The following is a 27752-nucleotide window of genomic DNA, read 5'->3' on the forward strand; positions in this document are numbered from 1 at the left end:
ACTATTTCACCTCGTGGCAGCTGAATTTAATCATGATGCTTCTACTATATTCATTCCATCTTAGCTGAACTAGAAATGCTAATAATGGTCAGTTCTGTTTACAAACTGACAATTAAGTCCATTTTTTGATAATGTACTTAGATGACAGACAAGTGTACCTATAAGATTTGTCTGAATCTGGATTCTATGAACCAATCATTCAAGCTACAGCTTTGCTATTTTAAATGACGTTATCTTCATGTTATTTCAGATACATCGTGGTGTTGATGATTAAATAATATCAACTGGAAGTACCTGACCAATGACCAATTTTTAGTCGAGAGACATCTCTAATGCTTGGCTGGCTGAAGAAGCATTAAAATGCAAATTCTTGGAATAGAGAAATCTTCACTCCAAAATTTGTTTTGAAGCAAATTCTTTGTTTCACGTTGACAAATCCATCTGCTAGATTGAACTACGTTAATTTCAAGTAGCCAGATATAATTTCTCAAAGTGTTAGCAGAAAAAATTTAGCGCATTGAGTCATAAAGGTGTTACAAAGATTTATCCTCCTTTTTACCTAGAATACAATTAGCTATTATTTTTATTCGGCTGACATCAATTGATAATACATCCTCTTAAATAAACCGACTTTATAGTGCCTTTGACGTTACATGGTAAATCCAGAGAAAATCCTTTTGCATTGTGTGAAATAATATGCACAGGATTAAGCAGGCAACAGTGCTTTAATTCCTAGTAACTGCCAGCCTCGATACACATTTGTGCTCTTTAAAGATAAAAGATGCTTTGTAAGATTCAACAGTGTTTATGTAGGTCCAACATGAATTGTCCCAATATTTGTCAGTCGTTCAGAAAACGAAGCCTGACTGGATGCAAATGTATATCTTTAGCTAACAAATGCAGTAAAAAGATGCATTCAAAAGTAACTATTTAAAAGCCACACGATATTATCCATATTAAAAGCAGATTAATCTGCAATGTTTTGTTGTGGTAATACGATTTCACTTGCATTTCGAAACGTAAGTTTTCTGAGTCAGTTGTACACATATCCAGTCACAAAGAGGCAGTCATTTTACACCAGGTAAGAGAAGTAGCTGTATTGAGTGTTTTCATGCAAAAATTAGAGTTTGAATTTTGAGCACAATGGCTTTTTAAGTGCATAAGGATACTGATTAAGAAACATTCCAGTCAATTTATTCCTGAAAGAAAACTGTCAATACACCCCAAACCATGTAAGTTTTAGATTTTAACAGTAATAAATTTGCGATTCATTAATTGTTGGAACTGCATCATCAGCCATTAAAGTCAAAACAAAAAATTAGATTTAGAAAGCAGTTTTCAAGGTTTCGTGGCTGTAATACAACAAATTCTTCCCTTCTATATGCTGATTGGGGGGTAGCCACAGCACAGGGAAGGTCAAGAGAAGAAAGAGTTTGGTTGCTAATTTTGAAGAATTTAATTTAACGTGGGCAATATCCCCCCCCCCTTTGCCAAAACCCCTGCCAGTCATGTCAGTATTTTGAATCTTGTGTCATTTTTATGTCTCCATAATAGTTTACAAACAAGACAATGCCACAGGAAGCGTGGAAGTATATGCATCATAACATTAAGTAACTGTTGAGCAATTTTGGTTACCAGAGCCTTAGTGAAATTGTGGGGTCAATTCAACTCAACTTTTCGACACTTTGACCACAGGGTATGGTTGTGCCAGATTTGCTATTACAAAGAATAGCAATGGAAACAGTCATTATAGATGTTTTCAGCGCCGTCATTCTGGGGGTGTAAGGGTGTTTACTTGAATTTCTGTTAGGATATCGTGAAGAAAGATGAATTTTATTAAAGAAACCCCCTTGAAAAAAGGATTGAAAAAAGTGCGAGAATGGTTCAGTGGTTAGGGGCGCTGACCACAGATCCAAGGATCCATGGTTCGAGTCCCCGACACGACCAAACTTCCACCCAGATTGTGGAGTATCGCCAACTCTCTTTAATTCCAGGCGTAGGAATCACGAGGTGTGGTCACATCGAGAGGAAGGACCAGGACACTGCTCGATAAGCATAAGCTTCTTATTGTCCTAAAAACTACTTTCGGATGCTAGGTAGAAACAAATTAAAATACAAATACAAATTCCGTTGTTTGAAGGGGGAGGTTGTCTGTCAACAAATAAAGAATATCTAACCCACTTTGTCGGCAAATGGGACCTGGAAACCTCGCTTAAGGCTGATTTCCACGAGGCGAATTTCGCAGCGAATTCGCGGCGAAGTCGCTGAAGAAGGGATAAAGGCATGCGCAGTTTTGATTTTTGATTTCGCAGCGAATTCGCAACAAAGTAGAAAAGAATTTTACTTTTTCGCGGCGAAATATTTCGCAGCACCTAATAAAGAGTCGAAGCATGGTAAATTTGCTTGATTTGTAAGAAGAAATTCTTGGAACATTCGCCATGCGTGCAGTTCTGAAAATGGGCGCCTTAAAGTCGAGTTTTGGGGGAAATCAATAAATTCTTTCGCAGCGAATTCGCAGTCCCGCGGAATTCAAAAGACAATTTCAAAGAGAATTCGCAGCGAATTCAATGCGAAATTCGCCTCGTGGAAATCAGCCTTTAAATATAATAGCTAGCGAAGGCCCTGCATTTTCAATCCTTTTTTCAAAAATCCCTTATTCCACAAGAAGACCAACAATCAATTTCTGTGGAGTGGTTTACAAGCTAAGGGGACATTCGTTATGACCTCATTTAAAAGAAAAGATTGTAACAATCTAGCTATTTCTTAATTGTCGCTTTAAAGCAAAAAAGTTGTAAAAACATAAACTTCGCAGACGTTTAAGACGATCTGAGTAATGTGCAAGTTACTTGTTAGCAAAAGTCGGTACATTGTTACGAAAGCATTTTAATCTTACCCGCAGTATAGAATTATAACCTGGCAACGGAATTACCAATTTATCCTTGCTTAAACGTTACATGCAGATGACGTAACAGACCGTGAAGGAAGGCGTAATTCTCTCTCTTAGATTCATAAGGACAAATAAACAAATCTTTGAACTTACAGTTAACCACTGCTGTTAATGCAATCTTGTCTTTGTAGAAATTTCTGTTTATCGTAGAAAGTAGGAGCTTTAGCATAACCTAGAGACATGAAAAAAGAATGTAACAAAATAACCTGTCATTTTGTAGAAATTGATGCTCGGCGACGATAACCTCGTTTTCAAGAATTCAGGTTTTCAAAGAACCGTAGACAAAGATTTTACAATGTTACTTTGCTTTATGATAAAAATCTTGAAAAACTGGCAATAATTTTATGACCTATTTCTCAAGTTTTTCTAAATAGAGACCGGGTAGGTGCAGTTTTAGGGTCTCATAGATACAAGTTGCAAGCCATGTCTCACGAAATTCAAGTTTATCACACGTTATCAAGTATTCTGGTTGAAATCTAACGAATTCAGCAGATTTCTGTTGGATTTCAAGCAACGTATAGTCGTCTGCTAATTTGCTTCCTTTTCGAAGCACAAACTTGGACAACTAGCTAGACTCTTCTTCTGAATATGTTGTCGGGCGAACGTTAACATTCAGATGATATCATAGCAGTTCATATAAATATAAGAGAATCCCTACATTAAGTGAGAGAAGTGTGGGTCTAAAAAAGTGGGGGGGGGGGGCTAAACCGAATAAAAAGTGGCGGTACTGGTGATTCATTGGTAAATGTTTTGCATTTTTGACAAAAAGTCCTCCTTTCTCCGCGGTGACTGGTACCACATTTTTATTGTGATATAAACAGAAAACCAATACTCATATTTTGCAACATAGAATTTCTACTCAAACGTTAGAAAAACTTGACGGTTAACAGAGTTTCTAGCATTTAACAACTGTTTTGCAGCTAAAAGTGCCAGAAGTAAAAGTTCATTTCAACTCCAAGGCACATTTGGCAGGAAAGGAAAATGCATTAACATTTCAACATTCATTTCATTTCATTTTTTTCATTTCAAAAATCTTTACACACGAATTCCCTATCAGCTATAATACAAATAAAATAAACTACTTCTATTACAATTACTTCTTTAATATATATAGAATAAAGATTGCAGTTCTACCTAGGGATCGTGTTTTTCTTAGGGAATTTATTAAATTTGCAGGAATCCTTTCAAGTTTCTTTTAAACATGGAAATTGTGGGGCTCATTCTGATGTTTCTTGGAATCTCATTCCATGTTTTGGCCCCAGAATGAAAGAAACTTCCCTTTGAGAATTCCAAATTATGCCTTGGGATGTCAATATCAAGCTGATTCCTTATCGAATACCTGGATATCTCTGATCTAGTAATAAATTTACCTTTAAGGCTGTTATATATTCATATATAACATATAAATTCATAATCAAACAACGTGTTTAAAGTCATTATATTTTGAATGCTTTGAATTTTACATGGTTTTCAGAGATGGCAGAAATTGACGAAGACCAGCTTGAAGACATGAAAGACTGCTATTCAATCTTTGACAAGAAGGGGGATATGAAGGTCGAGAGCGATAAATTGATCGACGTTCTTCGTTCCCTGGGCCTAAATCCACTTACTGATGACGTCAACAAGTGCATAGATGACTCAAAACTGAAAGGAACTCGTGTCGACTTTGAAACATTCTTCGGCATCTACAAGTACATTTCTACAAAGCCAACTGTTGGAAGTTATGCAGATATGGTTGAAGGGCTAAAGACGCTGGACAGAGACCAGAGCGGAATGGTCAATTCAGCAGAGCTACGTCACATCTTGGGGCATGTCGCTGACAGAATGACAGAAGAAGAAGTTAATTGCTCTGTGTCTCCTCATGAAACAGCTGAAGGCCAAATACCATACGAAACACTTATCAAAAGTGTCATGGCAGGATGAAGAACACTAGAAATGCTTATTTGTGTATTATTTCTTGACAAGTTTTAGCAATGTGAAACTTTATGTATTAATTGAGCTTGTTTGATTCGTGTTTCCTTCAAAACTAAATTTGAAATGAGAGTGGGTTTACAAGAATCGATGATTTTTATGCATATTAGGAGAGAGCATGTGTCTCTTGAATACGAAAATATGCTGATCCTAACTGGTTGCATTTTCTTTAAAATAATCGATAATTAAACAAGCGAGGAAGCTTTTAAGACCATTGGTCGCCTATATGCATAGAAAACAGCGTGATCGTGGTAATGTCCAACAAACTGGTCTCTGATAACGCAAAAGTTAAAAACCACTTTTTTTTACCCAGTTTAGGCCAGAGCAAACATAAAACACAATGCTAATCCTTGACTCCCTGTTTTTGGGAATTGGTCCTGGGAACTAGAATTTGAAAGGTCTGATACGATATTTTTATTACAATTCAAAAACCTGTTGATTATTACTCTTTTAATTCTTAGGTTTTAAATCTTTCTGCTTGAAATTTATTTTAGTTTATCTGCGTTAAGATATTACTAGAAAAGAACAGTGATTTTCAATGATTTTCACGAAAAACTGAAAAGCCGTGCTTTTGAAACCAAGTTACGTTTTTGAATTAGGCCTAATTATAAAAAGAAGATGAATACGACACGAAGGTTCTGATGAATATGAAAAGCAAATGGTTTGGTGTAAACGACTAATTCCGAAAGAGCATTTAGAGACATTTTGAACAGTGCATGCTGAAACTTTGTGTGGATCGAAGAGATTAATTTTCTCAGTGCTCTGGGTTCAGATTTGAAGGAATTCAACCTGATATTTCACAGATGAGCCTTCAAATTAGTACAAATTGCGTCCTCGTTGCGACAAAAATGCGCATGCGCTTTCGAGAGCAACAGATTCGAAATATATAGGTTCCTGACCAAAAACACATTACCCAAAGTGCCTGGTGAATTGAGCAATCAAATACCCATTCTGCATAGTTTCCTAATGTCTGTTTGTGTCAAAATAGTTTCTAAACCTGTGAACTGCAGAAATTGTCAGCTTTTTGCTAATTCTCATCAGGTGTGTGTGATTTATTAGTCTCTTTATAGTTTGCTAATGAAGATACCCCCGTTTCAGGCCTATTATTGGATCAAGCATTCGCGAAGAATTTGCACTATCTTAAATAATCTTAGCTCAATGCAAACAGACAGTAGAAAACCAACATTGGTGGAAATAACATACACTGGCGATTGACCCTTGAAATATTCGGGTTAATACATCCGTCATTTATTATTTTGAAGGCAAATCCAATCATAAAATAAACCCAAAATGCCCATGACCAGTCGGGTGTTAACTTCGATTCTATTTAAAATCCCAAGACGGTGGTAATCATAACGATTTTTGATCACTTGCAAGTTCAAACTCGAATGACGTCCATTCCGCTGGATTTAACTTGCTAGTGACAATGACAGAAGTGAAGTTCGCAACTAACCTTACCGAGATGATTGTTCCAGCAATGGAAGACGAAGACGAGGATAGTCTCGAAGAGATACAAAGCTGCTTCTCTTTATTCGACAAACGTGGGGACATGAAAGTAGAATCTCATAGAGTAATAGATGTCCTTCGATCATTGGGCCTAAACCCCCTCACAGAAGACGTGAACAAATGTCTCAAAGATTCAAATCTAGTTGGTCACCGAATTGATTTCCCAACATTTTACGGTATTTTTCAACACATTTGTCGGAGGCCAGCGTTGGGTACCTATGAAGACATGGTGGAAGGTCTGAGATCGTTTGACAGGGATCAAACTGGATTGGTTTCCAGGGCAGAACTTCGCCAGATCCTGCTTCACATTGGTGACAAGATGACCGAGGAACAGGTATACGCAATTCTTGCACCGCACGAAGGAGCAAGTGGCTCAGTTTCATATGAGGCATTGATACAAACTGTCATGCATTAGAACTGATTAGAATAGGCAGGCAAAATCACTCTTGGTTGATTTATTTGAATAAGTTGATTAATTTATACGAGTTTTTGAATATTCAGAAACTGATGATTCTTTTCTTTAAGAAGTCTTAAGTCGTTTAGTCTTTTAGGTCTCCTACAGTTGTCACATTGGCTTGGCATTAAACAAAAGCAGTCAGTAATGTTCTGAATCAGATGTCGTTTTGGACGTAAATCGGTGTCTGGGTCAAAGCTTGAATTCATCTTCCGTTTATTTGCAAAGATTATCTTTGGATTGAAACTTGTTTTTGTGCAAAAGCAAACAGAATTCTTGCAATGTTTAGAAAGGAACTGTAGCTCATTATTTTAATTATCACAGTTTGCACATTTTCTAAAACGATAGAAATATATCTTATAATAGATAAAGCAGTCTCTGAGGAAGTTTCCTGATTTGTTGTGAAAATATGGACACTTTCTTGGTGCATCTGAATGGGTCGAACAAAAACCGCCGACCACTTATCAGAACCATCTCATCAATACGGCTTAGTCGAAATTCTGAGGTTGAATTTACAACCCGCTTCCAATTCTTTCAAAACCGAGTTGGTATTTTGAAAACCGGACAAAGCCTAGGGGGTACTAGGCGGCGGACCAAACAGGGTTATGATACAGCCCTTATAGTTGCTCCGCTTAAAGTCACACCACTGGCTACAGACACACATAATTTAGACCTGAGTATGCAAAACTTTTCAATTTAGCTCCGTTTACAGTCTCATTCCGTATACAGTAACAAGTTTTCAAGCAACATTTTGGGTGACTATGACCGGGGCCTACTGTACAGCAAGTCAGTTTATTGCTGTCGCTGCGAGTCGCCTTTGCCTGGTACGAGCCTCAGTGTACAAGCAGCAATAGATCACATATCCTGACCTTTCTAACGGGATGGAATATATGAGAACGTACGGTATGAAAATGTAAAATGTTTTAAAGAAGTCATTCCCTAACTTTCTTCCTAGCTGATCTCAGGAACCTGTGTCCAGTCTGAAACTATACAACTTAAACATGAAATCCCAGCCCTGTCTGTTATGGACTATAGAGCCACTGCCGTCTATGTCGAATGCCAAGCTATAAATGTTGCCATATTGTTCAGATTAAGCGAGGAGCAACCATACAACTAGGTTGCTTTTTACTTACCTCATTTATCTCCTACTCCACACCGGCTTCATTGCAGGGACATACTTGAAAGCAGAACAAAAAGTGACAGTGTTGACTGCAAAGGAATATTCGACTTGTTTGAGAAGTGCATAACGTTTGTTCTCATTGTTTCGATTCAAGTAAGTTTCAATGAAACTATATCTCTAGAGACATGGATAGACGCAACAATTTTTGGAGGATCCTGAAGGGGGTAACTTGGAAATGAGATTGCTTTTTTCGGTACTGTGAATTAGGATTTAGGCAATCTGGGATTTAGGCAGGGAAAATCATACTTGAATGACCAAAGAAAACCATCGGTCTAGAGTGGAGAAAGTTACTTTTCTTGTCCATTCCCTCCCTAACATAATTTGTATTCTTTTGTGTAACTTTCCTTAATGAACTTTTCCTGTATGATTTATGGAAGGTTGACCCATTCACGCCGATGTATCAATGGCCAAACCCACTCTTGATGATGGGGGGGGGGGGCGTAGCCTCAAGATCATGGGCGCCAATACAATATTAAGGCAGGAGGGGCAGCGTTGGTGCTGAGGGCAAATAATAATATTTTTTCCACTACGATAATCAATTATTTGGAGGGGTTGGAGGGATGGGTGCAAAATAAAATTTTAGCATGGATCTGTTCCACGCATATAGCTAGGATTTCTGCAATCATAGACACTAAACATTAACATAATGTTGACAAAATTCTTCATGCAAGTGGTAATTAAATGGCTTTGTCGTTATTCAAAATTTTGGCTTTCCAAAAATCGTGGCATTTATAAATGGCCTGGCAGTAAGACTTTGATTTCACGCTTTGTCGCCATGGTTGCAGAATCATCGAGAGTGTAAAATGGAAAATAATAATCACAAGGATCAAATGTAAATCATTTAATTGTTTACTTGAGTGTGTTATTTATATAAAGGCATAAACTAAGCGTAACTTATTGTTCTGATGGTGGGCAAAATAGTCAGTATCTTATAGGAAACTGTTGGTTTTAGAAGTTTATTATCGTCTTCTGAAGAAGAATTTTCTGTGATCGCTGAACGACAGCAAAAAAAGGAATTTTTTTTATTTATTTGAATTTCCAATAAAGATTAACATCGCGAGAGTGGCTAAACTGGTCATGGATTATCTATAAGATTCTATAATCTTTAAGAGTGAATATCAAATGGCACTGCTTGCCCCCTCTGCCCCTCCTTGAAGACGGCAGGAGGGGTAGCTGCCCCTCCAGGGTAGGCGCCTCTGCTCAAGATTAATTTCCTTATGTCTATGGCGTGTTTCTGAGTGAGCATTTTCACCCTGCAAATTTATTTGCAACTTCTGTCCCGAATTGAAAAATTACTATGGTTTCTGCAACCTCTGCCCACGATTGAGTACGAGGCACCGTTGAATATTGCAAATAATGTACGAGATTTTCACGAAAACAAAGAGATTTCCAGGGATTTTCAGATAAAACAATAGAATTTCCACCAAAGATGTACGATATTTTCTTAGAGTAATTAACCCCTTGGCCGTATCGTGCTTGTTGTGAAAGTAATTCTTGCAGGCGGAACTTTGCAAAATTAGCCTCCGGATAACGGAAAATAATGTCCACAAAATAAGAGCTCTTTTCTCATAAGTGCTATTCAATCACGTGAATGCTTGAAGGACATTGATTCGTCCAACCAAAGCCAAGGACGCCTTTTCTGCTATTGGCTGATTTCAATCAATAACTGGATTATTCTTGCGCTGGTAACAGTTAAGCAAATTACACTGAAGCTTAGTCTGCGAAAACCTCTTCTTTTCTTGGCTTTATAAGCTTCGTTCAGATTATCCTTTAGACTTTCCTATAACTCATAAAATTCAAACTTTCGCAAGACATCGATAAAATCAAAGAGAATGATGGCTCAGCCGGCATATCTTTAGGAAATCATATTAACATATATTAACAAACTTTTATTTCGTTTTTATTTCAAAATCATACATTACAGACTACACGGATTCGGAGCAGGTCAGATGCTAGGCCAATCGAATATTCGTACCTTGGTGGAGACTCGCCTGATAATAGAGTTGATAATAACAAACATATTGACTCTAGAAAGTGCAGTAAACCTATTAATGTAGAAAATTATCTACCAAATAAAACCAAAGTGCAATTTTTGAAAAAGGGCATTCCCAAGCACAATCCCAAGAAAAGAGAACTGGGTAATCATTCCATTGTACAGGCACTGTCCACGAAGCGGTTGACGAATATCAGGGTGGCCAGGGCACCAATCAATCAAAGAAAACCCGGAAACGCAACTTTTAGACTTGTTCTACAAAGCAAGTACTTGTTACTATTGACACGCAATATTATAAATCATACAGTCTTAGGAATATAAATTATACATCTAAAATCAAATTTATCACCTCAGAATGTTAGCCTGGGTAGGCAAACTCTTGATAATTTAAACTTGCAATTTCTAGATTACTAAGCCTGAAATTTCTAGATTTGATAAAAGCTTTTTGCCATTTTGCAATGAGTGTCGGATTAAAACCTCGTATTGACGCGGCAAATATGAAATACGATGATTTTCTTGTGAAGGCATATACATAGGATGTGGAGGTCATGTGCCTCAATTCCTGTGAGTAGCCCATAAAATTCATTCTAAACACTAAAAAACTCTGATCAATCTATTACTATGAATTATTTTCATAAAATGTCTAAGCTGAAAGTTATACTACCGTAAAAATTATATTAAGCCCCCCCCTCCCGGGGGGGGGGTATTCATTTTTTTTAATCCTAGGGGGGCTTTAAACAGAGGGGACATATTAGAGAGGGGGCTTATTAATAGTTCAAAGTAAAAAATGTTTCATGAATGCCCTTATTTACTTTTCGTTATAAAAATGTCATACAAAAGCTCCAAAAAACTTTATTAGTAGCTTCGAAACCTTATTATAATTAATCAATTAAAATGCCCTAGTCTTCATCAGAGTCACCAGGGTCAATTGACAATCTTGGAACATCTTCTAAACAAATTTCGACTGACTTCTAAGGTACACAAGTAAATCTTTACATTAGCTGTATTTAATGCACACGATGTTATATCATCACATCACATCCAATTCATGTTTGACATTAGGGGCTAAAGAGGGGGGCTTTATTCAAAATTTTGCTTCATAACGGGGGCTAAATAGGGAGGGGCTTATAAGAAAGGGGCGACTTAATAGAGCTTTAACGGTAAGTACTTTTTTATTTTTCTCGACAGACATTTCACGTTCCAAAATCTGCTCTGAATTGACAAAGAAACTATAAGTAATCTAAATCTTGAGAAGCGCAATTATCCAACAATCTACACAAATGAACGGCTGAAAAAAGCCGATAATTTTCAACACTAAATGTTTACATAAAAGATGCCTAAACTTATTTAAAAAACTCACAGTCGAATATTTGATAAATCAAAACTACATGTGGCACACACATCAATTTGCATGAAATGCACGCATGATTCAATAAAATGTGCGGCCCGAGTCAAGAGCGAGGCCACGAAGATGCCTTGGGGCGCATAGCAGATGACGAGATGGTGTTTAAAATATTCTTAGCACGCTGGTCATTCTCCTGTTGACATCTGTATTTCAATATACTGATTACATCCTGCTGGATCGTGAGAGAAAATGATAGGCCTGCTTGTCTTATAACCCGGCAAATAATGATTTCTGGATCACCGACATTGCAAGCAGCAGCCTCGATTTTGTAGATGAAATCTGGTGAGTTCTGGAAGCCTTCTTGTCTAGTTAGGGAATCCGTGTCATTCTCATCTTCAGAGCCTTAATCCGGAAACAGAAAAAGAAAAAATAACTTGCGATTTAAAACAAGCGACTCAAAAGGAGTTCGCATTTGTCATTGCCTGCCGTCAATATAGTAATAGGATTGTATTATCACGTGACATTATGCTAACCTCGCTTTCACTTGTAAATAACTTTTAGTCAATTTATATTCTCGCTACAAGTCGCACGCTATTTCTGTCTTTCTCTTCCCTCTACTACTCAAAGTGATAAGTACAACTGCTCAAAGTAATAGGTACAACTAGGCCGATTATAGTTGGTGGAGAAACTTTTTTGCGTTAACAAGCATCATATAATGTTCTCGAGCCAAGCGGAGAAAAACACTGCTGGTATCAGATAAGTTTTAGCGAGTTTTCATAGATTAACTTCTCAGAAATCAAGCAAATTTAGCAAGCTCTGAATTATCAATTGCTGCGAAATATTTCTCCGCGGAATAGTAAAAATCAGTCTTACGAGGAAATCAGCCTTACAAGAAAATCAGCCTTACGAGAAAATCAGCCTTACGAGAAAATCAGCCTTACGAGAAAATCAGTTTTACGAGAAAATCAGTTTTACGAGAAAATCAGCCTTACGAGAAAATCAGCCTTACGAGAAAATCAGCCTTACGAGAAAATCAGCCTTACGAGAAAATCAGTTTTATGAGAAAATCAGTTTTACGAGAAAATCAGCCTTACGAGAAAATCAGTTTTACGAGGTTCTCAGTGGAAATGAGCCTTACGTGAGGCATCAAAACCGATTACCTGCGAAAAGACAGAATCGTACGCCTTCAGCTTCGATTATGCCAGCGATGCATGACCGACTTCTAGCAGTACGGATTCCTGATTCTTCATGCGAAGGTATTGTAACACAAGTAATCTTTCCATCATTCAGCAACTCGTTGCCTTGGAAAGAAAGAATAGGGTAATCAGTCTCAAAGTATTTATTACCTGGCTACAAAATGCCATTATATTTTAATCCCGTTAGGTCGTACTAGGGTCGTCTAACTCGGACTGTCACTATTTGGGACCGATATTCAATGGTATTCAATAATATTCAATGGCCGATATTCAATGATATTCGATGACCGATATTCAATGATATTCGATGACCTATATTCAATGATATTCAATGGCCGATATTCAATGATATTCGATGACTGATATTCAATGATATTCAGTGACCGATATTCAATGATATTCAGTTACCGATATTCAATGATATTCAATAATATTCAATGGCCGATATTCAATGATATTCAGTGACCGATATTCAATGATATTCGATGACCTATATTCAATGATATTCAATGGCCCATACTCAATGATATTCGATGACTGATATTCAATGATATTCAGTGACCGATATTCAATGATATTCAGTTACCGATATTCAATGATATTAATGGACCGATATTCAATGATATTCAACTTTATTCAAATGTAAAATCATACCCCGGATAAGTTGGACATTCGCAAAGTCGAACAATGTCTTTCTATCCATTGAAGGTCAGTCTTAACGGGATTAAACTGTATTCACTAACATTGTAGATAAATACGATACAATACTCGTCTCAAATGACACTGAAACAATGTTGAAAACGTTGTGTACTCGAATGTGGTATGTTATAGCCTTGTGTATGTCAAATATGCCCTTATGTTGGGTTATTACAGATGAGCATCTTTTTCTGCTGAATATCATTTGTTTTGACGAGGAAATGATGGCTAGCGATGAAAACTTATATCCTTGCAAAACTTGCCACTTTAAAGGTAGTTACCTTAAAGCGTTACAAAAAAATGAGGTTTGCGAAGCCAACAAGAAAATTCTATCGTGATCCTTGGGCCAAAATTGCTAGTATATTAGATGTATTAATCCATCAAGCAAAGGTTGATACAAGCTAAACACGACTTTAAAGAAGATTATGGCAGTGGTGGCGCCAGGGGAGGGCTAGGGGGGGGGCTACAGCCCCTCTGCCGGAAACATCTAGCCCCCCTATCAGAGGAAACTTTAGGTTATTGTCGGAGCAAATTTGACAAAATAACGTATGAAAACTGCATATTTTTGTCATTTTAGCCCCCCTGTCGGAAGCTCAAACCCCTCGGTCGGAAGATTTCTGGCGCCACCTCTGGATTATGGAGGAAACAACAGGTACTGATACAGATAGGCTATATTTTACGAGATCTAGCTTGTTCTATTGATTACAAATTTCACCACGACCATCATGTTTTTAATTCCTCTGATCTTAATTAAATGCTATTGAATTAAAAAACTTCTTCATTATTTCAGGTAAGCTAAAAACATACGTCTAGCAATGTTTCCCTCTTTAAAAGCGATTCTTAAAACTAATATAATCGAAAAATTGTTCGCAAATTAATAACTTGCTCACCAATTGATATAGCCGCTTCTTCGTCAGTTGGACGATTGTCGAACTGTGGCAACCAAATTTTGCTATCAAGAAGTGAGTTTACAAAATCCGCACCCGAGAAGACCCTTTTAAGCCCTCCAGCTGACAGCAGGTCAAGCAAAATTTCTTTTGGAGTTAAACTAAACATAAAAGCCTGGCCATCAGATTCCTGGAAGAGAAGATTGTTTCTTAGTACATATAAACAGCAATCACTCATAATTTATCTGATGTGGTTTGCACAATGTCCCGCAAGGATCTCTTCTTGCTACTCTTTTAGGCAACATATAGTTATTGACTTCAAGGTTGGCAATGCATTTACATCTGGTGAGTTCAAGGGTTTTTGACTGGTGATTTATCAAACACTTGGTGACACAATTATCCCCATTCGAACACTTGTTTAACGTAGTAAAACTCAGAACATCGATCAATAACTTTATAGACATCAACAGACAGAACCTTTTAAATTCAAATCACTCAAGAATTAAATCTCATTTTTAACGCTACAAATACTTGTTTTACATTATATTAGAAAATATTATGAAAAAATACTTGAACAGGCCTCGCTTTAAATAAGACGCTGCAACTGACCAAAAACTATGTTTATCTGGCATTTATGAAAGCAACTAACTTCAAAAGGTTCAACATTAGTTGAAACATACTGACATACCAATTTTCTGAACACATCGAGCACCCGTTGCAGTTTCTCAGTACTGAAAAAGTGTAGCCGGAAGCGGGAAAGAATTGGGGACTAAGAAAAGATGAAAAAAATTCTTCAAGAATTTGATTAAAGCACAGAAAAACAACAAAACAAAGCATACTAAATGTCAACATTTGTCAATATTATTCTTTTTTTTCAAATCTTGCAGTACCAACGGCTTAAAGGCAGTCTGTCTCCTCAATGATTGGCCAGTATGAGTGCCGGAATCACAACAACAAAGCAAGCGTAAAATCTAGCGGACATGGTTGATAGGTTACTTCTTCTTCAAATGTTAAAACCCTCAAACATCAACTTACACATTTAGTCATTAGCTTGGCATCCGTTTGTGCATCAACCACCAAATGCTTTAAACATATCTAGAAGAAAATCTGTGAGCTAAGAAAGGCATAAATCTGCGGAATATTAATGCAATATATACAACTTGATAATTAATAATTGTGAAGTATATTTTCAATGTAAAGGTGCAAGTAAATGACACACGCCTGGATACAATGTCAAAATAGGCCCGAATGGGTGGCAGAAAAAACTAGAATGCAACTGTTTATATCTGGCTGCAAAATTGAAGGACAATGAACTTCAAAGATGTAAGAAATCGTTATGAATGTTATGTATGAATGCAATAAACATTAGCCAATGTCCTTAGAACTAAGGATCTTGTTTTGAATCTGCTTATATGCTCTGCATTATAACATTTCTGGGTGCAGCTGAAAAAGTTCGGTGACATCAAAATGTAGAAAGTTTGCTAACATTCTACAAGTTCTATTGTTTTATTATAAGTTAAATTTAAAATTCAACAAAAATGAACTTACAGTCATAAGCTGAATGCGTCTTTTGGCCTCTTTGAAAGGTTCTACTTTGGTCTCTCTCAGCTTGTCAGCAAACCCACGAAACAGCTAAAATATGAAACAGTTTAGCTAACAGTTTCCTTTATGCTAGTCTACTTACAGGCCAACATATGGGTTTGCGAAATTGCGTCACTCTCATCATTTTGTTTCAATTCAAGCATACCATCAATTCAATTCATACCATCAATTCAATTCAATTTTTTAATATTCAACAATAAAACCTGACATTTAGAGATGCTCAACTGAGATGTAAGAACCACAAGGAGTCTTAATAACCCAATTTACATACAATAATCCTTTACGCTACCATTCTCAAATACACATTCATGGCTCAAAGGTATTTCTTGCGCCGCCAGGAATATCAAATATTTTTATCAGTAACAAGAGGGTGTTTAACCGCTCATAGCCTTTTCATCTTAAGCCTATTGCAAACGAACGTCTTTTGTCATTCTCAACAATACTTTCGTTGAGGCAGATAGGCGGAGTATTCAGATGCCTCCAATTCTAAGGTATGCTAAACGGTAACCCAGAGAAGGGAGTGTTCCACCTACAGGTCCAGGGACTTTTATATATCATATTGATCAGGGGCGATTGCCTCTTTCGCCTTAGTGGGAGTTCATAATTTTAAGCCAATCGCCTACCTATTGCCATTTCGAATAAGAATAGGATTGACTGCCCTGCTTAAGTCCTTTGAAAAAGGCAATTTCGAGAGCCACTGAGAATCGCCTTTGAGCAATGTAAAGGGCAGTTCTTATACAATTAAGTAGATGTCAGTGTAGTTTAAAAATTTTAAATGATACAAAATAATTTTCTGTCTGCTTAAGCGTCCTTTATGTGTATCCTTTCTTACTACTGCAATTAAAGAGATTTTTGTCATCTGCCTTCTCCCAAGGAAAGTAAATAAAGCCATTATTAGTTTGAGAATACAGGAATCGAATGTTTCTAAATTCCTGATACATGATTTGTAGTAGATACACGTACAACCAAAATCCTCTGCCACAGGTCTTCCACAACTCGCCGCAATGAAACAGGATACAAGTTCTGTCTTAGAATCACCAATTGACATTCTAGGAACACGGAGAGTGGTTTCAGTTGGTCTCCATAAGGTATATCTTTTGCCAGTACCAAATCCAAAGTCCACAGCACATCAACGATTTTACCAAACATTGTGGCAATCTACAAAAGAGACACCATGTCATGCTTGGAAGATTTTTCTAAAAGCCAAAGTCAAAATGGCTGCTTGTTGTGAACAATAGGCGCGATAAAGGTTAGTCCAGAGCCTCTTAGTTTTTAAAAAGATTAATATCTTCCTCTTCCCTTGTTTCACCAGGGATGGAAGAAGAAATTTTGCTGCTGGGACCGCCGTTAAGCTAAAAAATAGATTTTGTGCCAAAAACAAGAAGAGCAGGAAACTTCCATTTATGAGATGGGCATCTTGAGTGTTTAACTATTGTAGACAATAACCCTGTCGTATTCTGCAGTAAGCTGCTGCTAATATCAAGTTTGTTAATATGGTTTAATGTAGCCAATTTTTAATTTTGATTGCGTTTCCCGATGGTTCAATAAAATTATACAACAATTTTGCAACAACTTTTTATACCATCGCAGAAGTTTGTTAAGCCTAATAACTTATATCTCACATCGATTAAAGGTATTTCTACACTTTTGATATTATGATTGATCAATCATTGCTGACCGATTTGTCGTTTTGACTTCGAAGTTTTTTTCTTTCTGGAGTTTTTTGCATTTTTCTGCATAATCTCTGATTTTCGATTTTTTTCCTGTGACCCATAACATTTTCTAGGACCAATAGTCCCGTGGGGTGCGGGCGGCCTTTTTATGAAAATGTATCAGAAAAAATATTTTGCAGACATTCCCATCGTAACTTTGATTTATAAATAACCACTGGGCCACGAAAAGATGATATAAATTAGAACAATAAAAAGATGATACAAAAAAACGCTTTCCACTCACCCTTTGAGCAAGTATACTGATCTGTGACTCCCAAACAGCTTGCAGGTCTTTCCGGCAATCAACAAGCTCTTGGAAAATAAATGATTCAATTTAAAGATTGCATTTTATAGCAAATTATACGCAATCGGACATTATGGTTAAACTTGAAAAAGGGGGGAAATGAGTAAAGACTAACCCAGTGGAGCTTTAAGATTTTTTACATCATAGCAAAATGATCAAAACTAAAACCAACTTACAACACAAATCAAATTGTAATATGACGAATAAGAGGTAAAAAACAAAGCGTCAAAATTAAAAGTACATCTTAAGTTTACAACAAAAACAATCTTCACGTTCGAACAACTAATTTATCAAACTTAAAGTTTTCGTCCCGTCTACAGCAAATAAATGAATGCGATCTCATTATAGACATTTTCTCACTATTGGTGCAATGTTTTGATCTTAGCCTATTAGGCAACGGCCTGTAAATGAAAACAGGGGTCAATACAAGACAGTCAGAAGCGCTATAGGGTGGGACTGGGGGCTTGTATAATATCAAACTTTATCCAAAAAGATAACTGAGCAAGAAAACTTCACCCCCTTCTCTCCATTCTCTTTTCTTCTGACATCTCTAAGCCTTTATCAAAGGAATCATACACCCATCCAAGAATCAATTATACTGATGCTTCCATGCATAAGAAAAAAGGATGCCAGTTGCATACAATGGTTTCCTTGCCAAACTCACCAGGTTCCGTAAGATCACTACCCTTCAAATCTGAATCCTTGGTTCCAAACGCCCGCTTTGCTTGTAACTCAATCATTGGCATCACATCTATCAACGACTTGATGTTGTTTAGCCGTGTGCAGATCTACAAACATAACAACGTACATCATTTTTTCAAGACTATTTTTACGTCTCCATTAATAGACACCCGAAGGCTTAAACTCTTAAACCATACTACATTCTAAACTTAAAGACACAAACAAAGTATCTCCAAGACTGTTTATAGGCCTATGATTTTTAAAGTTATCCAATTTTAACGATATGTAGTTTAAAGACACATGCTTGAACAACATTGCCTGCAGACTGCCAAAGAAAGCTGGGATGCCTGACCATTTCACACGCCTTTCCCTCGCTTGATTGTCAGCTTGTATTTAATAGGATAGATCAAGAGAAAATGATCCTCTATTTTGACTGTAGGGTAGAAGAACATACATCTTTTCATTTCCAAGCAAGTTTTTAGTCCCTTTCGACAATGGATTTTACTGGCAAAATAAAAAAATGTCCACACTTTTCCCTCTCTTAATGTGATCAGTTTGTGTTCAGTAGGATAAATCCAGATACGCTGATCTTTAGACTGGAGGTACACAAACACAGACCCTTTTCATTTTTAAACATATTTTTCTTCCCATTAGGTGCAAGTTCAGTACGGAAATTTCCGGAGCTCACCTTCGCAGAAATAGTCTCCCATTCTCCAATGCAATACTTTATCACCCTCGCAACCTGAGGGCAATAATTGACACAGATACCTACGAGGAAATCGATACTCTTTTCTCCAACGATGATTAAGACTGAAGCATTAAAACTATTTTGGTGATAATTTGCTAATCCTTCTCCCATGTTGCAGTGAAGTCTGAAATTGTAATCTTTTACGTTGTATGTTGCAACTAAATACAAAACATTATGCTGTGTTGTAAAATGAATCATAAAATACCCGGTATAAGGTAATCTAGAAAAAAAGGTAACATGAAAGTTCCCCCCTAACTCTATCTAACAGATGTTCTTATAAAATTATTTCTTAAACACAAAATATTTTTTCAAACAAAAAAACTTTTTCGAGGAGAAATCATAGACAGTTTAACCACTTAAACATGGTCTTTTACCGTAACATTCTCCAATCTTCCTTTGAGGGCTACATTCACAGTAATCTTTATACGATACAAACCAATTTGAGAACTTGGCCCACGTCTGACACTCTTCAGATTATACTCTTGTTTCCGCTTCTATATTTTCCCGTTTGGCTAAAGCTCTATATATGTTAAAACGCACTTCAGTAAGTTAAACTATAAATATGTTATATGTTATATATGTTAAAACAATTGCTTAAACATTTGAGGTAGCTATATGGCTGTACCTTCAAGACGAGCTTCATCAGACAATCTTCTGCTCAGATCATGACGGCAGCCACTGATGAGTCCACTCTTTTGCTCCTCTCTCAGTCTCCTTATTAGCTTCAATAGAAATTGAGCTTATTAACTAATATTCACTTAATAAGCTTCTAAACTAAGCAAATTTTCACTTAAAAATATCTTATGTTTCTTAAGTCTAGTTTTACTCAAATTTCTATCATAATTGTAAATCTTCTTTTGCGAATCCAAATAACATATTTTCATCACATCACAACGTGACAGGGTTGGAATGGTTGTGATATTTCGATATGATTTTATTTTATCATAACATGATAATAATAACTAACTTCTGAAACATCAAGGTGAAAACCAAATGAGTGAATTTGAATCTATGAGGACGGCATAATAAACAATAAAGGATACTTGAACAATTAGATTGCAAAACGGAAATGGTAGATTTTTGCTCAGATCTTGTTTACACGAGAAAACGAGCTGTGCTACCATTAGTGAGCCTCGATGCTGAGAGGAGGCCATCAAAATACTTAGTTACTTCCAGCCATGATGTCGAAGTCCCCAGTTACGTTACATGCCAAAGGCCTTTCAAACACCTTTTACATGCCAGATAAACCCTTTTTGGTACAGTAGCCTTTTTACCAGACTTGGTCTAAGACGCCAATTGAAATGATTGCCTTAATATTAGCAACCCTTTGCAGAAAAATTGACCCACTAAATACAGTTGGATTACTGCAGCTCAAAAAAAGCATAAGTTGCAAGCCTTCTAGAGTCAGTATACCTATTGAAATTCTCCTTAAATTGAAATTTTTGCTACCTCTTACAAGTCGCTCTAAATTTGGATAGAGCAAAATTTTGGTAAAAGACCTATCACTTGTTGACATTGCCACTGATACTAGGCCCTGTATACCTAACTGGTAATACGAATAAAAAACAAAATGTTCACAGTTCTAACATTTATCGAATAAAGTAGTAGAATTTGTTGAATATTCTAAGACCCTTCATACTATTATACAGTGGATCCTTCCCTAACCTTAAAATTTAATCGTTTTCGTAACAGAAAATTATATCACACATTGAATCACCCCGCTTTGCAATGCAGGAAAAGGGCTTAATGGCTCTTACTTTAATACCGATTATCAAACAGGAAACGGTTGGGACATGGGGCCTGCCTAAAAAACACGAAGAGGTAATGCTTTTGGAAATGGCAGCTAAAAAAGCATTTGATATTTAGAAGAATGAATCTAAATGACAAGAATGTATTTGTGCATGCTTCTCATGGTCTTTGCAACATGAAAATAGAAAAAATTGAATGAGAAGCCTAACCTGATGACCAAGTATGTTCTCCAAATCATCTTCATTCCAGCCACAAATATCCAAGGCCAAAATGCCATCCGCGTAGGTAACCAAGGTCTTTTTGATTGTCTAGAATGATCAACATTTTACTATGAAACATAGTCATTTCTGTAGAACTGAGCCTCTGGAGATCTTACTAAGATTGTTTTATTTAATGATACAATCTTAACAGCATCTGCATGAAAAACATCTGCAAAAGATTTCGAGAGCGATGAAAAACCTCCATGGATTAATACAAAAGGCAAGTTCATTCCTTCAAATATATACTTGCCAACACGCTCAAAATTTTAGGATGACCACCCTGTGAGAAGTCCATTTTTTGGAGTACAGCGTTCCCATGTATCCTCCTCTGGGAAAAACAAACACTTCGGAAAATTTCGATAGATAATCACAAGAAACACGCGACCCCGGACCAACTCAACGAAAAACATAAGACAGATTGATTTTCTCATTTATAAGCGTATACTTCATAAATCTCTTTCTTAATTCAATTCAAAACTTTATGATGTGCTTCAGATGCATCTTATCTGTCACTTGTTCACAGATCCCTTTTTTACGTAGCATGCAAAGACGTTGCGACAGCCCCACCACCCCTCCCCCCTGGAACTTTTTGTAGTTAAATCTAATGACATGTGACAACAATGTGATTATTTTGGGTAAATTTTTGAGTTTATTTGTTACAGTTAAATTTTACAACTAAATGGCTAATTGGCTGCTCTTATGCATCAAAAAAAATTTTCTTTCACAAATATCATTGACAGCTGGGAAAGAAATAAATACAGTGTAGGTAAAAAATTGAGCATACCTGCATAAGGCCATTATACAAGTGGTCTCTGAATGCTTCATGTTCACTCTTAAGCATTTGCAGATCACTGATAAAACGTTCGTGACAGGTTTCTGGGACAAGAAGTTCACAGAGTTTGCTGTAAAAGCCAGATAAACGAAAAACTGCTATTAATGTGTCTGCTAAAGAACTTGATATCAGAATTTGGCCTGCTTCTGGTACACAATCAGAGCTTACTTCTGAGCGCGGCTCTGATGACTCCGTTGATGTCTGAAGCACTGATGTGCCGTCTTGTGTGAACTCAGAAGTTACGTCTTGTGTCAATTGAGAGCCGTACGTCTGACGGTCGCTTATTTCTGTAGAATGATCTGTATACACAGTACTATCAGATTCGCCTCTCTTTGATTTTGTTTCAACATGCCCATTCTCGTGCACGTTATCGAAACATTCATTCAATGAATTGTCTTCAGTAATTACTGCCGGGCTACCAATAGCTGGAACTGAACCATTTCTAAGCAACTTAGAGTCTTCGATCGAGTTTTCCGATTTTTGAAGGTTTAATTTATCAAAATTAGAGTCTTCTTTACAAGTAGGCCGCACTGCGACAGGGGCTAGCAAATCCGGATGAGGAATCTGACCTGATAATGGACTTGGATTACTTGAATTACTAATCAGCGAAATATAACCGGTATCAACAGAAAGATGCCCTGTCTTCTGATTTCCTTGTCTTTTGAAACTCTTTGAGCTGAGATTGGCAAACTTGTCGGATAATGAATCTTGCATATCTGTCTTCCCCTCTTTAATTAACACCACTTTAGCAATGAGGTCATCTAAAAAATCCCTAGCAAAAGCTTCAGGGTTTTCAATTTTCCAGTCCGCTTTTAATGAGTCTTGGATTAAAAAACTTTCGAAATCACCTTCATTGGAAGCATACGATATCCCTTGGGAGTTAGGAAAAATCAACGAGGCCTCATCACCTTCTGATGGAGTTTCATATTGTGAAGACCCGAAAGAAATATCATCAGCTTCTGTATGAGAGGCTGGTGTAAAGGGCAAGTCATCTTTACAACTATGAAACGAAGGGCTTGTTTGTTCACTGTCAATGGCACTTTGTACTGAGGACTTGCGATTTATTGGCAAAAACGTGACATTGTCTTTATCTTTAGTTTTGCCATCATTTGTAGAAGAAACTTTGCCTTTGTCACGGTCGCAAGGTAATCGATTGGAAGAGGATGATGCGCCATTTTGATTTGAGGCATCACTAACAGATCTTTGGGTTTTATGAGTTTGTACGGTCGATTTAGAATCTGTGGTGTCGCATCTTGGCATTATCCTTTCAAAAGCCGATGTTTGAGACTGCAAAACCGAACTTACACTTAAAGGTGTGGCAGGAGCAGCGTTTGTTATAGTACTTCTCGACGAATGTGACGTAATAGTATCTTCATCTATGTTTGGAAACTTAAAAGCGATCGTCTTTAGCTCGTCTTTTCGAATAAACACACGCAATAGCTTCCTGGCTGAAACGACAGTTTCACGCATAATTCTTTTGATTTCAAACATGATGTATATTCTCCATTTCTGTATGCTGGTGAAAAAATATTTCGCCCATTAATTAACACCTACTTACAAAATTAAACTCATTCACAGCAGCAAGCATGTGTAGATGATAGATAATTACAGCCTTAAATTATGCCTTGCTAACTGAAACCTACATTGGTAAGGATCACCAGCAATGGATAGTCACCTCAAAACAGGGATCTTCTCTTCAAACATTAGAGAAATGATACCGTCACAAAAATAAATGATACCGAAAGTCTTGCTTTTCCAGCGATGAGAGAAATTCTGATACATAGAAATCTTCTTTATGAAGGTTGCAAGCAGAGAAAAAGAAAATATAAAAACCTAACGGCGAAGACATGAGAATGATGACAATTTCGATCCTATTTTCCAGGCGATTTTACGGAGCAAATAACAATTTTGTCATCCAAATGAAAAATTCGGGGCTATGATAAAAAAATCCCCCACAACTACCCCCTGGCCAGATAGGCCCTCCAGACCTGATATTCGTACTTTTCTATAGCAAAACGAATAATGCCAGTCAAAAGGTCTTTAACCCTGTCAGAAGCTATTTCACCAAGCATAACTACTGGTGAATTTTAAATGAACGAATCCCTCTTCTGAATTTGTTGAAAAAACATCAGCAAAATGAATTTAAAAAATAGGTAAAATTTTGGAAGCCTGAATATTAACTAAGCAGATGATTTGCTCGCTAAGAATTGCTCTTAGTAAACAACCAGATGGAACTTAACGATTCAAAATGGAAAGATTAATGCAGTACGTTATTTCGCAATGCAGAAGGGTAGTGGTGAATTAAAAGGAAGGTTAAAACAAACCTTGGGGCTATATATAGTTCCCAGTCCTTGTCCAATTTCGCAAAAAGGTAGGCCAGTCTGAGATCTTTAAAGTCAACTTCTAATTGGTTCTCTGGATTCTCAATTTTACTAATGAAGTAGTTCTTTGTGTCCTTCATCAGAAGAGTGTACAGCTTTTTAGAAACCGAATTAGTGACATCCATGTACCTAGGAGTGACAAAACAAAAAATATTTGGCTAAACGATATAATTCGAGCAACTATTTGCACTACAGGGAAGGGAAGATAAATTCTTCGAAGATCAAGATAATATAGAAAATATGAATGCGAAAAAGAAGTTGCATTGCTGGTGCAAAGACGAAAAAATATATTTTCCATTCATACACAACCTCATTTGACAGAATGCTAGCAAAGGATGCGTTTAGTCGGATAGAACAACTGGAAAGTCAATCAATCATCAACAGCAACAGCATATTTGATTAGAAAATCTTCTAGAAACAGTCACTCTTATAATTAGGCTGGAAGATTGGAGGGGCAAAGAGGAGTCCGACGGCAAAAAGTTTTGCTGACCACACCCTTTAGAATTTGGGGAAACGCCACATTTTGTAAATGTGTCTAGAAAAGCTATGTCTTACATTACGTGAAAATGGTCGCCCCCCTTGCCCCTTCTTGCCCCCCCTCGCTACGATACTGAACAAACCCTCTAAAGAACGAAAGAACTGGTATCCCACTTTTTCAAACCATCAAATATATACCTTTATGTGACATAAACAATTATCAAAATATACAAAGGAAGAAAACTTTGTTATAACCAATTAAAGACAACCAACAACCAATTTTTCGACATCAAATAACTAAAAGATACTTGTAAGCAGTAATGGCCTACCTGGAAACATCAGGGCATTGACTTTCAAATTCTTTGTAGAATTCAAGCTCCTGTCTTAGATCTAATAACAATTTTCGTAGAACTCTTGTTGTAATGACACTGTTTGTGAAAACCATCTCTGGCTCTTTGACCCTATTATATCCGATTTCCACAGCTTCCTGCAAATGAAATAGATGGGTGGTTATTTGCTAATATGAAAACCCAACTCAAGTCATAGAAGGGGGGCTTTTTGTGAGACCTAAGAATCGTCAAAAAGAGACCCTTATACAAAAGTCAGTTTCCAAGGGATTCATCCATCTAAGACACGCAGCAAAAGATAACAATTTCATAGAAAACTGTTACTTAAAATATATTCTGAAGTAAGACAACAAATTGGCAAACTTCTTGAAGTGCTCCAGTATAAACTGAGTAAACTTGCCGACAAGTTACATGAAAAAAGGTGTGATCATGAAAGGAACGATAGTAAAGAAAATTGTAGCCGATGGGTTGTGTTTTCTTACTGAAACTGTTCAAAGAAGATATTTTGCTAAGTCTTAACTTTACTTGGAATGGGGAATATTTGAAACGAGGTTTTCCTGGAGATGATGTGCGCGGACTTAATTACTTTGATTTTCAAAACCAATGATGTAAAAAGTGTTCCATGGACTTAAAGAAATATTTATAACACTAGGGATGTCATTCGAAAATCATTGTTTTATGTAATTCTGCGAGTATTTTAAAATGTAGAAAGACTATCTTCATTTTTGTGAAGCTAAAAATCATTCCAGTACTTGCCCTCTCAAGTTGTTGATTAGATCTAGCTAAATCTGTTTTAATAACAGCTTTCATTCAAACAGCTTCCTGGAAATAATTAGTATACTTCCATCAATCTTAATGAGATTCCTGTCTTATTTACATTTTCAGACATGGTATTTCCGCAAACACATAATTGCAATGATATACTTCAAGATAAAATTCTCAGTAATTACCAGGATAATGCAGATTCTTACTTAAAAGAAGATTAATAGATTGAATCTTACTTGAAAATAATTACGAATTTGTTGCTCTTCCGTTTCCAAGTCGTCATAATTTTCCATGCCGAGGTCTTTCTCCATTTTAATGATGGCCTTTAACATTTCCAATATCCAAGAAACAACATCAAAGGGAATTTTTGACGGAAAAAGTTTACGTGCATTTCGCAAAGTATGACCGATATGCTCATGAATCAAGTTCAGTGCATTCTTCAACATACGGCACTAGAAATGAACAAAAAAACCTTTAGAAAGTCATTATTTCAAAAGCAAATGGGGCGTTAAAATATTTGAAAGTCAAAATGGTAGCAACAAAACGGCGTCCGTTGAAACCCCGATTAGCGTTTTAACGTTTAGGAAGATCTAAAAACGACCCCACTCAATACTTTTTTATACAGGAAACTCTTATCAATTTAGAGTTCCTGTCTTGAAAATGGCTTTGAAAAAAGCAATCGTTTTATAACATATTGGCTAAAAGCTTTTTCGTCTGACATTCCTAAGAGTATAAAACGTCAGAATAAAGGTCCGAAAGAACATGATGGAAAATATATACCCAGTTGTGGATCGAATTAGGCCAAACAGGAAAACGCAAACACAAGACCGGTATAGTTTTCCAATTTTGCTGCAAGTGAAAGGTTTATTAGATGACCCTTTTGAAAACGCATACTTCAGTTTAAAAAAATTGCTGGTGAAAATATCGAGGCATGCGCAGTTTTGACTTTTGATTTCGCAGCGAATTCGCAAGAATGTATAAAAGAGTTCTACTTTTTCGCGGCGAAATATTTCACAGCAGCTAATAACCAATCAAAGCATGGTAAAATTGCTTGATTTATGATAAAACCATTCTATAAACTTAGTTTTGGGGAAAATCACAATATAACTTCGCAGCGAATTCGCAGTCTTGCGCAAATCAAAAGAGAATTTTGAAACGAATTCGTGGCGAATTTGGTGCGAAATTCACCCCGTGGAAATCAGTCTAACATCTTATGGTTATTACGTCATCTCTATGGATTTTCTAGATACATACCTCATCGTGAACCAAGATATCATAGTAGTTCTGTAACGATCTCTTCATTTCGAAAATCGCTTGAGTAACACACTTGAAGTACCAGCCACAATATTCAAAATTCCTTGAAATAATTAAATTGATTCATAATAACCATTTTATCAAGTAAAAACAGAGATTTGCGTTAACGGTAATGATAATGTATCATTATGATGATGACTGATGATGAAAACTGATCAATATGATGACTGATTGATTGATGGTATTGACTGATTGAGTGATTGATCGATTGATGATCATAATGCCTCTTGCATAAAACGTCTATAGTCTAGAATAAAAAGATGCTGATGAAAGCCTTTACCCTAAATGATTAACAGAGGTAGGTGTCCTGGAACCGACTTTGAGGGATTCCGTAAACTTTGAATTTTCAGTAAAAATTTGGTGTGAAGGACGACATTCAACCCCCATTTAAACCCACAAATATTG

General features: G+C 36.7%; 3 protein-coding genes across 5 annotated transcripts in view; 2 read left to right on the forward strand and 1 right to left on the reverse strand.

Moving 5' to 3' along the window:
* Positions 1 to 27752, reverse strand: part of LOC135696529 (uncharacterized) — a 46678-nt gene that overhangs the window by 5954 nt on the left and 12972 nt on the right. For both annotated transcript variants that reach the window (XM_089112505.1, XM_065215949.2), the window contains 18 exons: positions 27288 to 27390; positions 26270 to 26485; positions 25251 to 25408; positions 24388 to 24573; positions 22016 to 23579; positions 21181 to 21279; positions 19848 to 19944; positions 19163 to 19242; positions 18458 to 18581; positions 17734 to 17801; positions 16741 to 16935; positions 15724 to 15807; positions 15211 to 15270; positions 14864 to 14944; positions 14179 to 14365; positions 12557 to 12697; positions 8012 to 11798; positions 295 to 3119 (listed from right to left, as the gene is read on the reverse strand). In XM_089112505.1, coding sequence (XP_088968631.1) covers positions 11503 to 11798; positions 12557 to 12697; positions 14179 to 14365; positions 14864 to 14944; positions 15211 to 15270; positions 15724 to 15807; positions 16741 to 16935; positions 17734 to 17801; positions 18458 to 18581; positions 19163 to 19242; positions 19848 to 19944; positions 21181 to 21279; positions 22016 to 23579; positions 24388 to 24573; positions 25251 to 25408; positions 26270 to 26485; positions 27288 to 27390 — 3739 coding nt within the window. In that variant the 3' untranslated portion in view covers positions 295 to 3119; positions 8012 to 11502. The remainder of the gene's footprint in view (positions 1 to 294; positions 3120 to 8011; positions 11799 to 12556; positions 12698 to 14178; positions 14366 to 14863; positions 14945 to 15210; positions 15271 to 15723; positions 15808 to 16740; positions 16936 to 17733; positions 17802 to 18457; positions 18582 to 19162; positions 19243 to 19847; positions 19945 to 21180; positions 21280 to 22015; positions 23580 to 24387; positions 24574 to 25250; positions 25409 to 26269; positions 26486 to 27287; positions 27391 to 27752) is intronic.
* On the forward strand, positions 941 to 4941 carry LOC135696347 (myosin, essential light chain). Of its 2 annotated transcripts, none has more exons than XM_065215718.2 (2): positions 941 to 1081; positions 4422 to 4941. In XM_065215718.2, exon 2 carries the CDS (start codon positions 4424 to 4426, stop codon positions 4868 to 4870), a length of 447 nt encoding a protein of 148 aa, XP_065071790.1. In that variant the 5' UTR covers positions 941 to 1081; positions 4422 to 4423; the 3' UTR covers positions 4871 to 4941. The 2 variants fall into 2 exon arrangements, with proteins under 2 accessions (XP_065071790.1, XP_088968632.1); XM_089112506.1 differs by lacking the exon at positions 941 to 1081 and adding an exon at positions 1091 to 1232.
* LOC135696348 (myosin-2 essential light chain) lies at positions 6109 to 6928 on the forward strand. Its single transcript, XM_065215720.2, has one exon. It carries the CDS (start codon positions 6345 to 6347, stop codon positions 6837 to 6839), a length of 495 nt encoding a protein of 164 aa, XP_065071792.2. The 5' UTR covers positions 6109 to 6344; the 3' UTR covers positions 6840 to 6928.

Source organism: Rhopilema esculentum, chromosome 14, assembly GCF_057945365.1.
Source record: "Rhopilema esculentum isolate cy_ngs chromosome 14, ASM5794536v1, whole genome shotgun sequence".
Taxonomy (NCBI): Eukaryota; Metazoa; Cnidaria; class Scyphozoa; order Rhizostomeae; family Rhizostomatidae; genus Rhopilema; species Rhopilema esculentum.